This window comes from Hyperolius riggenbachi, chromosome 4 (assembly GCF_040937935.1).
Source record: "Hyperolius riggenbachi isolate aHypRig1 chromosome 4, aHypRig1.pri, whole genome shotgun sequence".
NCBI classification, from domain to species: Eukaryota; Metazoa; Chordata; class Amphibia; order Anura; family Hyperoliidae; genus Hyperolius; species Hyperolius riggenbachi.
Genome location: NC_090649.1, coordinates 81608562 through 81622441, shown reverse-complemented (window position 1 = coordinate 81622441; position 13880 = coordinate 81608562). Strand labels below are relative to the sequence as shown.

The 13880-nt window shown below is 44.1% G+C and overlaps 1 protein-coding gene across 1 annotated transcript in view; it reads right to left on the bottom strand.

Annotated features, from left to right (window-relative positions):
- Positions 1–12621, bottom strand: part of MATN3 (matrilin 3) — a 53334-nt gene extending 40713 nt beyond the window's left edge. Inside the window, exons 1-2 of the mRNA XM_068233260.1 lie at positions 12372–12621; positions 656–1225 (exon numbers count right to left, since the gene is read on the bottom strand). Of these exons, the coding sequence (XP_068089361.1) occupies positions 656–1225; positions 12372–12618 (817 nt within the window). The 5' untranslated portion in view covers positions 12619–12621. The remainder of the gene's footprint in view (positions 1–655; positions 1226–12371) is intronic.
- Between the last annotated feature and the right edge of the window lie 1259 nt (positions 12622–13880).

The window sequence follows — 13880 nt, the reverse complement described above, 5'->3', positions numbered from 1 at the left end:
ATCATATTGCAGCAGCATTTCACCACAAAATAATGAGGCACAAAAGGGACATAAGGAGGGGGGGGGGAAGGATGTACAAGGCACAGAGGGACACAGTGGCAGTGGCAGCTGCCTGCAACTTGCGCTAAGCAGATACAGCAGAAGCAAGTAATAGAACACCCGTGGGGGCGTGGCTTAGTCATGGGTGTGACTTCATCCAGGGGGCGTGGCTTCATCCAGCAACATGGCGCCCCCAGGACCAATGGCACTCCAGACAATGGCCTGTACTGCCTATGCCTAGAGGCTCCCCTGGGTTTAGGCATTGGAGGGAGATGGTTAGGGATAGGTATCGGCATGGGGGGCTGTTAGGGTTACGCATCAGTAAAGAAAGGGCTCTGTTTAGCTATAGTAAAATATCGGTAACATTTACCGATATTTTATTGTCATTGGCACTATACAATAGTAGAATATCAGTAATGTTAACGGTATTCTACTAGTGGCTATTTCCAGTGCCCAAATTTTTCCGACATCATTTTTGCATGTACCCCTAATCTGGTCCATAAGGTGAAAACAACCTCTAGTGATGGAAGTGGTTAAGGGAGGTGGGAGGAATAAGAACAGAAAAGGTGGTCCAGAGTTTCTTTTTATAAAGTTTATGTTGGGGTTGGTCACTTACCACAAAGAGTTTCCTTAAACTTTGAGGTGAGCTTTTCAATGACTCCATAAGTCTCCACATAAAAGACATGATCGTCAAGTGGCTCGCTTGCCATCAGCTTAAGAGACTGCATGTCTGCCCTGTCTACACCCACTGCATAGATCTCTATTCCGGCTGCACGAGCCCTGGCAGCTACATCCTGGACCCTGTCTTGGGGTCGTCCGTCGGTGACAATGATTGCTACTTTGGGAATCCTGAAGGATGGGTGGCGAGCTCCAGACGCTTCGGTGAATGCCTCCTCTAGCGCAGTCTGTATGGCAAGGCCAGTCATGGTACCAGTAGATAGCGGGTTAATCACAGAGATGGCGTTCTTCATCGAAGCTTTATTGAAGTGGGTCTTTAGGAAGAACTCAATCTTAACTGTACTGGCGTAATTTACCACAGCCACACGCGTTGCCTTTTCACCCGTGTCCAAGGTGTCAATCATGTTGGAGAGGAAAATCTTAACCTTCTCAAATTCTTGAGGACGGACGCTGCGGGAACTGTCAATGATGAATACCAGATCCATGGGCTTACTCTTACAGGCAGTCTCTGGGAAGACAATAACACAGAGATACTGTATGTGAGCGGCATAGCTAAACTTGGAAACATCACCATGCTTTCTCTAATACATTTCACCAATACACAGAAGAGTCAAAAAGCAATTGTATAGTAGAAGAAACTACCTTTTCTTCTAAAACCAAATAAAATAAAATGTTAGGTGATTCATTGGTCATGACTCACAAATAAAAAGCAGATGACAAGAAAAAAATCACTGTCTGGACTATGAAAATACATTCCATAAACTCAGTATATTAACATTTGGTAATACTGAAGGATTCGGGACAACATTTCAGCTACCCAAAATGTATTTTTCGTGTGTGACATTACAGTATAATTAAAAAGCAGTAATTAGATGACAAGAAAAAAGAATCACTTTTTGGACTATGAAAAACCATTCCAGAAACCCAGTATATTAACATTTAGTATTACTGAATGATTCTGGATAGCTTTCCAACTACCCAAAAGGTGTAGCTGAAGGAGACACATCACATTTATAAGAAGCAGGTAATACGATTCCTGCACAGCCATGCAATGTTTTTATCATGTAATAAACACACTGGTGAGCTTGTAGTTTTTTTCTTTGTACACTGTAAATTAATTTAAAAAAAAATGTGCTGGACAATTAGTACATCACTACCATAACCTCCGGTGTTCCTCTGCCCAATGCACCCATCTGCCACTGCTGTGCCACACAATAATTAGAAGAAGAGGGTGTTTATGTGTTATATGCAAGCACATAATGTCACCTCCCTGGCTGATTAATAAATGTAAGACCCCTAACCCATTGGCTACAGTTGTTTAAAGTAATGAAAACACCCATCTCAAATGTTTTATGAGACAAAACACTGATACCTGCTTTAAGAAAAGTATACTGGATCCATTGGAATCTTCTTCATCCTTTTGTTGTTAGAAGTCTTCTACGGTTCTTCAGTTCCCTCCAGCTTTCTTCTTCCTCCCTGCTGTCTTTCTTGAAGGTACTTGATTGAAGAGCAGAGGTCTCCAGTCTTCAGACTTGCTTGAGGCTTCTTGCGATGTTGATTAAAGAGTCAGGATCCAAAGTGTGTTCTTGTAAGTTTAGAAGGCCTGAGACAAGTGCCTCCTCAATTAATATCTTCAAGGAAGAAGCCATGGTGAAAGAAGAAATGGGCTTCCCTACTGTAGAGCCCATCTGGCAATCAGGAAGAGATGGGTGCCTAGAGATCCTGTAAGCTTTTAATAAAGTAAGTGTTCTTGTTTTATTTAATTAGCTGGGAAAAACATTCAGTGTGGGTGTTTTCATTACGTTTAATATATGGGCAATCAATAAGGAGTTGATTACCCAAGCTTTCATAGGCTGTGCTTAGTAATATTATTACTTAATATTATTATTGCTGTGATTGTCCACCAGGCCAGGAAAATACCCAAAAAGTAAATGTCCATCCCCATTGGGCATAGAGATTCGTGTGTATGTGTGTGTGTGTGTGTGTGGGGAAGGGGGGGATTTACCACCCTCTCTTGCATGGCAACCCCCTCTCTTGTCTCTAATATAAGGTAAGAATCTGGTGATGGGTCTATAGAAGGTCACCCATGTCCAACATGTTGGCATAGTGGAAAGCACTCTTGTCCTGCAGTGCTAGAATCCCAGGTTGGACGCTATCTGCATGGAGATTGTACATTAAGCTGGCTATACACTAGACGATTTTACCTGTCAATATACGGCAGATTTGATCACTGTGATTGAATCTGCTAGAAATCGCTAATGCAAACATTGGCCGATCGAACGATTTCTGTCCAAAATCAATTGATTTGTTTGCATCGCTTGGGGTGTTTGATTTGTCAAGGGCCAACGCTGAGTGTTGGCAGCACTCTCACCTGTCCTGCTGTTGCGCGTCCTTCCATGTCCGGTGGTTTACTTCATGCTGCGGGTCTCCCCCTCCCTGTGTCTTCTTCTTCTATCCCCCTGTCATGTGACACAGGCTGAAGTTCAAACACTAGCATTCAAACACTAGCATACACGCCAGAGCTCTAGTGTTTGAACTTCAGCTTGTGTCACATGCTGGGGGAGAGAAAACACAGGGAGAAGGAGACCCGTGGCATTGGAAAAAGCCACCGGACGTTGGAGGAAGCATGCTGGTGGCCAGGCAGGTGGTGGCAGTTGCACAGATTTTCCATCGATTTCATGCTGAAATTGATTGAAAATCTGTGTATAATGTATTGGCAGCGAATACATTCCTCTCAGATCAGAGAGGGATCTCTCTGATGGTCGATCTGGTGGCCATCGATAGCTGTATGGCCACTTTTATCCTCACATTTGGTTGTTATGCAGTTTCCTCCCACAACCCTCCCCAAAATAACGGTAGATTAATTGACTATAGAGTATATGACTGGGATATGTTTACACACACATAGCATACACACACTCATGACCATGGTAGCCTACTGAGCACATTTTAAGTGGCTGCTGCTCTCCTCAGCTTCTTGTGGACTTGGAGTCCAACAGGACAAAAATGCTTTACAAATGTTGGCTCATTCCATGCTCAGTACAAGTTGAGTGACACAAGCCACACGGTGTGCAAACATAGTTAAAAATCCAAGAGTACTATCATAACATTATGGGTGAGATTGAAATCACGGGAAATGGTGCGAGCCAGAAAATGACTGGATGTTGCATACAAGAATCTTCTATGCTGATAATTTGCTGCGAGGTAGTTCTGACGTCCAACACAAACTTCAGTAATCATCGTATCAACAATAATAAGCATTTGGTGATACAGCCAAGATAGTTATCCAAAACAAATTAGCCTTATAGAGTCTGCAGTATTAGCATATGAAGGGCCTCTAAATCTTGCCTTCATAAGCATGTAAAAACAACATGGGGTGCCTGTATAGATAGATACAGGCTATGTCTGGGCCAAAAGGTAACCCAAGCATGTGACACATTCCAAGTCTTACCACCCTTGTCCGATCCTGGTCTCCTCTGTGTACTACGGAACAACTAACTACTATGATTCTTGAATGAAGGTACTGGAAGCACTGACATGAAAGGCCCTCACTATGGTATATGTGTGAGCCCACACTGGGTGATGCCAACATTCAAGGTGATCTCTGACCACTGGAGATGCTGGTTGTTCTTCTACCTTTCCTGCCTCTAGGTAGTACAACCTTTGTGCAAGAGGCAGCATAGTGATAGATTGATTGAACACGGGACACGAGGATCAGATAGGGGTCTTGAGACGTGGAATATGCCACTTGCTTTCTTGGGTCATCTTTACTTGCTGACACAGGCACCTCGATTTGCTTAAATGCAGGAGAATGGATCAAAGCGGCACATCTTTTGTAAGGGTCACGAGTGCATAGCCAGGGTGGTCAGCCATGCCACCAAACGTCATATAGAAAAGTCCAAGTCAGGTAAGAACACTGATTTAAAAGTCAAAAGTTCAGTTTTATGCCATCAGTTAGTCCACAATGCTAGCTGACCATTGTTTTGGGGGCCCGGAGGCTGAATTACATATACATAAATATTAAGATGTGATTTGGAGGACATTCATCTGCAAAGGCCATCCATTATTGTATATCACGCTTATTTATGTTGGCCTTCAAAAATAAATAAGGTTAACATAGCAGCATAGAAGGTATTTGTATTCAGTTCACACCATTTGTTGTGGTTCATACAGTACTGACAGCACCTTCAGTCAGAATTTGAACTTTATATACAGCAGCATGGTGGTGGAGTGGATAGCACTGTTGAACTGCAGCGCTGGGACCCGGTTTGAATCCCAGCCAGGGCACTACCTGCATGGAGTTTGTATATTCTCCTTGTGTCTGGGTGGGTGTCTTCTGGGAACACCCCAAAAAGATACAGATAAGTTAATTGGCTTCACTCTGACAGGCAAAAGTTGTAAACTTGTCATGTGAGGTCATATAGGACCCCGCTATGCTAGATCACCAAACGACCAGTTTGCTGCCGCCCAATCATCTTACACTCATGGTTCCCCCTTTCTTCGCCATTGGACAGAACATCCTGCTAAGTTGTAATCAAGCAGCATGTCAATACAGCAATCATTTCTAAAACTATTGGCCAAAATGATCACCATAATTATTCAGCGTTTGCATTGACCTTTAATGGCTGTATCAGCCATGGCCCTGCGCAGTACAGCAAAGTAGGAGGGGGGTGGTATGAGTGCCATGCCACCGTCCCATAAGTCATTAGGGGAGGTCAGTTCACTGTGACGATGGAACATCCCTCTCCTAGAAACTTCCAATGTTCAAAATATAGTGTAATTGCCTTCTTAAAACAGAAGGAAATTTGCAATAATTCAGTTATAAATGAACATTTGTGGTTACCCACAATGCACACCTACTAAATATGCAAATTATCCCTTTCCGCCCTTGTTAAGCCAAGCAAGCATCCAGAACCGCTGGTTTATAGCAAGCCTATAGCTTTAAGTTTTACACAGCCATATGTTATTTGTTTTTGTACTACATAGATTTAGACCCAAGGCAGATGCTAAGAAAAAAGATTGATACTTACCTACCCGAAGATCCTCCTTCGAGACGACCGCCATTCCCCAGGACTCTCTTGAAGTTCACAACCACATTCCTCTTCATGCACAAGCATGCCGTGCTGCACCCACGTGAGTACGGCTGCACCTGTGCAGTAGCACGGAGCTACTCGTGGATAGGAAGTGACCTTGATAATATGTTCTGGGTTTGCCCACGGCAACCAGGGCTGGATTTCTGGAAAGGTCACAAAGGCCCAGGCCTTGGGTGGCTGCAGCCCAAGGAGGCACCTGAACATGAAAGAGAGGTTACTATATATGCTATATTCGCACGAACTTGCAAACCGGCAATTGACTTCAATGGGGAGGCGAACTTTGAAAATTACAAACATTTATGCTGGCCACAAAAGTGATGGAAAAGATGTTTCAAGGGGTCTAACACCTGGAGGGGGGCATGGCGGAGTGGGATACATGCCAAAATTCCCGGGGAAAAATCCGGATTCGACGCACAGCAGCGTTTTAAGGGCAGAAATCACATTGCATGCTAAATTGGAGGTCTAAAATGCTTTAAAACATCTTGCATGTGTATACATCAATCAGGGAGTGTAATTAGTGTACTGCTTCACACTGACACACCAAACTCACTGTGTAACGCACTGCAAACAGCTGTTTGTGTAGTGACAGCCGTGCTGGACTGGTGCGCACCATGGCGAGATTGCTCTTCCTCAGTGATATCAGGTAATGTCTGACTGCCTTATCAACTTTTGATGGTTCTTTCTCTACCATTGTTAAAGATTACATCTATTTTTTTTAATTACTTTTTCTGCTGGCTGTACAGTACCTTCAACGAGAATCTGATATGGAGGGCAAATCTGCCATTCATTCAACTGTGTGATAAACTTTCCATATTACTTTCTCAGTTCCATGGTGACCACGGGTAATGGCCAGGGAATCGGGGTTCGATTCCGGCCCGGAGTGGGAGCCTGAGAAACGGCTACCACCACACATCCAAGGAAGGACCCAAATGTGCTGTATTAGTAATGTACCTGCCCTGACCATGCTTTGCAGACCAGGCATCTGTGGTCAGATGAACCCTTGACCCAAAGCTGTGTGCCAGAGAATGACACCACTTGCCTTTCAACATCACGGTACAGTTTTGGTATCACCTTTTTAGAAAATAATTGTTGCCTGGTATCTTCCACTGCGGTGTCCCAATGGCCACAAATTTTCGGAAGGCCTCAGAGCCCACCAGCTGGTATGGTAACAGCTGGCGAGCTAACAGTTCCGCCAAGCCAGCTGTCAGACGCCGGGCAAGGGGGTGACTGGCAGACATTGGCCTCTTCCGCTCAAAGATTTCCCTCACGGACACCTGGCTGCTGCTGTGGGCAGAGGAGCAGGAACCGCTCAAGGTGAGAGGCGGAGTGGAGGAGGGTGGCTGGGAAGGTGCAAGGGAGAAAGCGGCTGAAGATAATGCACCTGAAGGAGCAAGAGGAGAAGGAGGGTGTCTTTGCTTTTGTGTGCTGCTTTTCCTCAGGTGGTCTTATCATTGTAGTTTGTGATTTTTCTCCATGTGCCTTCATAAGGCGGTTGTCCCTACGTGGGTGTTGGCCTTTCCACGGCTCATTTTTTGGTGGCAGAGAGAACAGATGGCATTGCTCTCATCTGAGGCAGACACACACAAAAATTTCCACACCGCTGAGCCCTGGGGTGATGGCACTATGGATGGCGTCAGCAGTTGACGTTGAAGGGCATGTTGGCTGACTGTCCATAGGTGGCGATATATGGCGCCGGACACTGCCACCAGCTGTTTCTGATGACGAGCTCCCCCCTGCTTCTTTCAGCAACTCGTCTCCTCCTACTCTTCTCTGACTCACCCTCAGAACTGTCCCCTTGGTCATCTTGTCTATTAGGATCCCACGTGGCATCCATGGCAGTATCATCATCATAATCATCCTCCCCAGCTTTCGCTTGTATCAGACACCTCCAAAACTGCACCAACAGCAGGTACTTCATCATCCTCCTCCTCACACCTTACGTCCATAGTGTCGCCTAACTCATATGAGGTGGTGTAACTTGCTTAGCGCCTTCATTGTGTTGTAACAATAATGGCTGTGAATCAGTTAATTTCTCACCAAATAACTCCTGCAAGCCTAACAAGAGCCTAACTAAGCTTTCCCTATGTCTCTGCAGCAACCTCTCCCTTCTCTAATTACTGCAGCCACACCGAGTGAGGGAAATGGCCGACACAGCTGCCTTATATAAGGGGGGCTCCAGGAGGAAGTGTAGCCTGATTGGCTGCCCTGGGTCTGGTGACTGTGATGTGGAGGGTCAAAGTTGAGCCTAATGATGTAGTATAGGGGGCGGAACGAACTCGCATATAGTTCGCGTTCACCACGAATGCGAACCAGCGATGTTTGCACGAATCGGTTCGTGGACAAACCATTCGGGCCATCTCTACATACTGTATGAAAGTGGGAAGGAACACATGAAAAACCGATGCCCAAGTAAACTGTTCATGAAGCAGGGACTGCAGTGCATGAATGATACACATGAAAGAGGGAGGGGGCAGCACGTGAAATAGGATGGGAGGGGAGCGATTCTGAACATGCAAGCCAAGCCACAACATACTTGGCCTAGGGGCACAAAAAAGTATACAGTAAATCGGCCTTGACTGCAACAGTGGGGGGTGAAGAGGGCCCAGAAAGCCTCTGGAGGATCCAGGTAAGTATATTTTTTGTTTCAATACGGGTATACTTTAAAGGCCACTTTAAAGGCCAATTTGTGGGGAACCAATTAACTTATTAGTATGATTTGGAGATGTGGGAGGAAACGCACAAACATAATACACCAACTCCATGCAGATCCTAGTGCTGCAAGGTGAGAGTGTTTTTCACTACACCACCATGTCACCCTATCCTAGCGCTACACACTTGAAGACAACTGCAAATTGTGCAATTTTATTATTATTTAGTATTTATGTAGTGACCAAAGTCTTCCGCAGCACTGTACAGAGTATATCTAGTCCTACCATTAATGTCCTGCAGAGGAGCTCACAATCTAATCCCTACCATAGTCATATGTCTATATCATGTAGTGTATGTATTGTAGTCTAGGGCCAATTTTTAGGGCGAAGCTAATTAACTTATCGGTGTGTTATTGGGATGTGGGAAGAAACCGGAGTGCCCGGAGGAAACCCACGCAGACACAAGGAGAACATACAAACACTGTGCAGATAGTGCCCTGGCTGGAATTGGAACCGGGACCCAGCGCTGCAAGGCGAAAGCACTAACCCCTACACCACCATGCTGCCCATTTGATAAAGGGTGCAAAATTAATAATCCCAATGAGAATTGTAATAGTCATATAATAGGAAAGCTTTACAGGGTATAATATTACTATAAACAGAATGCTATTGAACATAAGGGAAAAGGGCCCGAGCAGAAAGAAATGGAAAATAGACAGCTTGCCAAGCAGATCTGCCCTCCAGTGATTCTCTTTTCAGCTGGAACTGGAGGGACCTTTGGGAGCTGCATTATCCAAATGGTGTTACTTTGCTCACAGCTCGACTATCAATCAGCAATGTTTGCCTCTCCGACTCAATGTAAACATTTATCCCTGGAAGGAAATGTGAAGGCTACTGTCTCTGTCCATGCAGACAATACACTCATTCTGTCTTCTGTACACTTCTTCACTGCATTTTATTGCTGTATGTTATACTTGGAATGTATCTGACACTCAGTATGAACTACAGTAGAGTTTCAAGTCCCAGTTATCCAGAAGTGAACTAGCCAGCAGTCTCAACCAACCAGCACTAATCTCTGGCAGCACCCACAGTGGTGAAGGACAACGTCTTAGGCTGTTTGTGGGCTCTGCTGGGCTTACAGTCTGAGTTCCACAGCTCCCCCAAAGCTAATATACTTTCAAATACTGTATTTTAACATGTAATACATAGTTCATGGTGTGTATATAGAGTGGGTTATAGTACTGCATTAGTTAGGCCTATTTTTTAGCATTGAGTCTCAAGCAACCAGAAAACACACTTATGCGACATCAACCGATCCCCATCAGTACCAGATAACTGAGATGCTACTGTATATGGCATTTAAAAACAACTTGTGTATTTAGGAGACAATATTGGAAAAATATTCATATCATACCTACATGCCCACTTTACTATACATGTGCATTTAAGATGCCTTACATGGGTTTATATTTATTGAAATTCAATCATTTTGACTGAATAGGCCAGTGGCCTGACTAATCAAAATCTTCCTATCAATTTCAGATTGTAGATTTGAGGTGTAATCAGTCATAGTGGTACATGGTCACTGAGTCATCAGGAGGAGGAGTGGTGTGGGATTGACTGTCCTGTATCGCAAGGTGCAAAGCTGGTAGAGGTGTTGGGTTCCACCATTTCCCAATCACATTTCTATTTTAACTAGGCTGTTTCTGTTCAGGAACCAACAGATGACATGGTTCAGACAGTGAAGTAACCACTGTTCTGCATTGAACTGTTGCCACACACAGCATGATTGTGCTATCTTACCACTGACTTTGTATAGTGATAGTCAACACCATTGCCTGAAATGTGAAAAAAAAGTCCTAGTAGACCTTGCTACATAAATTATATTAAATGTGAAGAGTAGAATGTAAACCGGCACCAGTATGCAGCAGGTACAGGTGAGGAAAACCAGTAACATGCACTCATGCAGAAGCAGTCATGTGGAGAACGAGAGACAGTGAGGTACTGCTGCTTTAAAAACCCTTTATTCCAGCTTGGTAGACACTGTGGTACAAAGCAGTGGGGGTGTCAGAGCCTGACAGCTGTTTCGCAAGGTTCACCTTGCTTCTTCAGAGGCAAAACCTATTTTACCTCTGAAGAAGAAAAGTTAACCTTGCGAAAGTGTATAGCTGGCTTGGTTGACTGCAATAATACATCCACTGTCTTGCAGCTTCAACTTGGGCCACCTTCCATCCTAAGATGCCCAGAAGACAATATTGCTTTTTGGGGCAGCTTTTACCTCCTGCATTGTGGTACTGCTTTAATGAGTTGTGTGGCCCATTGGCAGTGAAAAAATGTGTAATAAATATATTAGGCCCTGACAGTTGAGGTCATTTTATATCAATGTACATCCCACCAAGGGCACAGCCTTCACCATGGAACAAGTGTGGATATAAGCCAGAAGAAGATGGCTGGTGTAAGAAAGGCACAGATCAAGGGAAAGATCGAGGAAGGAGCAGGCAAGAATGAGATGTCTAAATAGCATCGTGGAAGCATCAAACATGAGCTTGGAGAAGCTTCGAGAGGCAGTAGAGGATAGGTAGGTGGTTTATGGAGAGACGCCAGTAGGCTGAATCACATCTCTCAGGAATCTCTGAGGGTTAAAGCTTCCCGAAATTCCTGTGTCCATCAACTAGTTTCACAAACTGAAAGCAGGATTCACACAATGGACAATGCAGCTGGGCAGCCATGGGTATTCAGGTGCAGGGATCTCCAGCAGGTTTTCTGACAGATAAAATAGACCAGTGGCACACTAAGACCTATCAGGTACCTAAATCTGTACCCGGCTTGGTGCTGCAATCCACAATACAATAGGGTTGGGTTGTCCAACTTCAGTTCTTAAGGGCCATATCCATGCCGGTGTCTTAGGGTGGACAGAGAAATGGAGAAATATACTTGATGAACCACACCTTTCCTGGTTCGGTCCATCAATTAATGTGAGCTGTGCCAAAAATGTTTGAGGACCTCGGCCCTCAAGGACTGGAGTTGGACAACCCTGCAAATAGGGAGATACTAAATAAAAAAGGTTTACACAAATGAAGTATTATGCCACACATCAGGGAATTGGGTCATTTGCCACCAATGCTGGCGATAGGAGTTTCAAACTGGGCATCTGTACATCCAAGTATGAAAGTATAGGTTGTATGATAACCATAATGATTGGATGCAAATGTATTATAAAGTTATCACAAAGTCCACTTTTCACAGAAAAAATGTAAAGAGGGCTGGATTATTAAGACAAGTGTAAAGAAAAAAAGAGCAAAGGTAAAATGGTTGACTAAAGGAACCAAAAAGGTTTCAGTTGTTAATTAGTAACCAATCTGATTGGTTGTTCTGAGCATCTCCACTTTTACCGTCCTCACTTGTGGCCGTCTTGATAAATCAAACCCAGAGATGAAGTTTATGGAGGCTAAACAGAACTCGCAGTAGATAAAACTGGCAGCCGCTATACTATTCTCAGGTGGAAGAGTTATTTGTTTAATTTCAGTAGTGAAAGTTCAGGAATAGAGATGATCAATGAAATGCAAATATTTCCATGTTCATGCAGATGCATGTCATTTTTTGGGGGCGAATATATGCAGCTTGAAAATGGACCAATCAAGTCCCACCCAGGTTTAATTTGATTGGTCCATTTTCAAGCTGCATATATTTGCATAAATATTTACATAATTCTGCATGAACTCTGAAATATTTGCATCTCATTGATCATTTCTATAAATCAGGAAGATACAAAAAGAGCAAAAGCAAGACTTGAATGAAAATAAAGGACTTTCCCACTAATAAGGAACAGTTACCACTTTTGCTTTCATCTTGGCTATCACTATATTCCTTAGCAGGCAAGTAGGGTTTAGTGTTCATTGTTTGGTGTTCCTACCTGTTGGTTGGTTGACTTGCAGAGTCCTGGTTTCCGGCTTGGGACGAACATTGCCAGTGTACGGAGGGCTGGCTAATATACCGGGTCTGGGCACTGGTAGCACTGCACTTCCATGGACCACAGGAGGTGGCAAGTAGAAGCTTCCTTGGAGAGGGTATCCATACATCCGGTAGTGAGTCCCATGTACAGCCACCAGCAGAAAGCCACATAGGAAGAGCAGAGCTCTGCTCAGCAAGTCAGTCATCATGCTGCTGAACACACAGGAACCCTGACTGGCTGCAAAGTGTCTACAAAGACAGAAGCTGTATGCAGGGAGAAGACTGCCAGGTATCTAGTAACCCAGCACTGACCACTGCAGGCTCCACCTATTCTTCCTTCAGCTCTACACACCATAGGAAAAAGCAAGCCTGTGCCTTCCAGACCTGACATCCCCCAGCATGTGTGCTAGGAGGATGACCCTCTCAGAATCACCAGACCTGAACCAAAACTGCACAAATATTTATTGAAAACATGAGATATTTCACACTCCTTTAACAGCTCTGTATAGATCTATGCAATCTATTAGAATTGGCCTTCCCAGGCTGGGGTAAAGGGCTGGTTCAGACGGGCGTTTTTGTGGCGTTTAACGCAGCGTTTCAGACGCAGCGTTTTTTGGGATCTACTGCCATCCCATGCAAGTGAATGGGAGCGTTTAGAGCTGGCTTTTGCAGGCTTTCATGAAAGCCTGGCGGTAGATCCCGGCATTGCGTCTAGTCTCGAAAGCAACATGCTGCTTTCAGAGGCAGTAAACGCGAGGAAACAATAGCAGAGACCAGAACTGCTAGCCTTGAACGCTTTTCAAAAGCCTTCAAAAGCTAGCTTTTAAACGCTGGCGTTTGAACGCAATGCCAAGCAAAAGCTCAGCAGATGCCCGTGTGAACCAGCCCTAAGAATGAGGAGAAGCTGTCCAATATACACCTGCCTACAGTGTGATTTCTGAATAGGACATGAGCTGCAAAATGTACTTATTATTATTGTGTATTTATGTAGCACAGACATCGGCAGCTCTTCATAGAGTATGTAGTCATGTCACTGACTCCTCAGAGGAGTTATTAATCTAATCCTACCACAGTCTAATGTCCTACCATATTATTATTATAATGTATTTATATAGCACTGACATCTTCTGCAGCACTTTACAGAGTACATAGTCAAGTCACTGACTGTCCTCAGAGAAGCGTGCAATCTAATCCTAACACAGTCAGTCTAATGTCCTACCATATTATTATTATTGAGTATTTACAGTGGGATGCGAAAGTTTGGGCAACGTTAATTGTCATGATTTTCCTGTATAAACCATTGGTTGTTACGATAAAAAAATGTCAGTTAAATATATCATACTAGCCAACCCGCGTCGTAGCATACGCCGCATCTATCTATCTAATAGAGTACGTGCCTCAACCTTGAAGCAAGAAGAAGTAGGCTTTCCATGAGAAAATGTATGCGTGCTCAAACACCAAGTTTAACCCT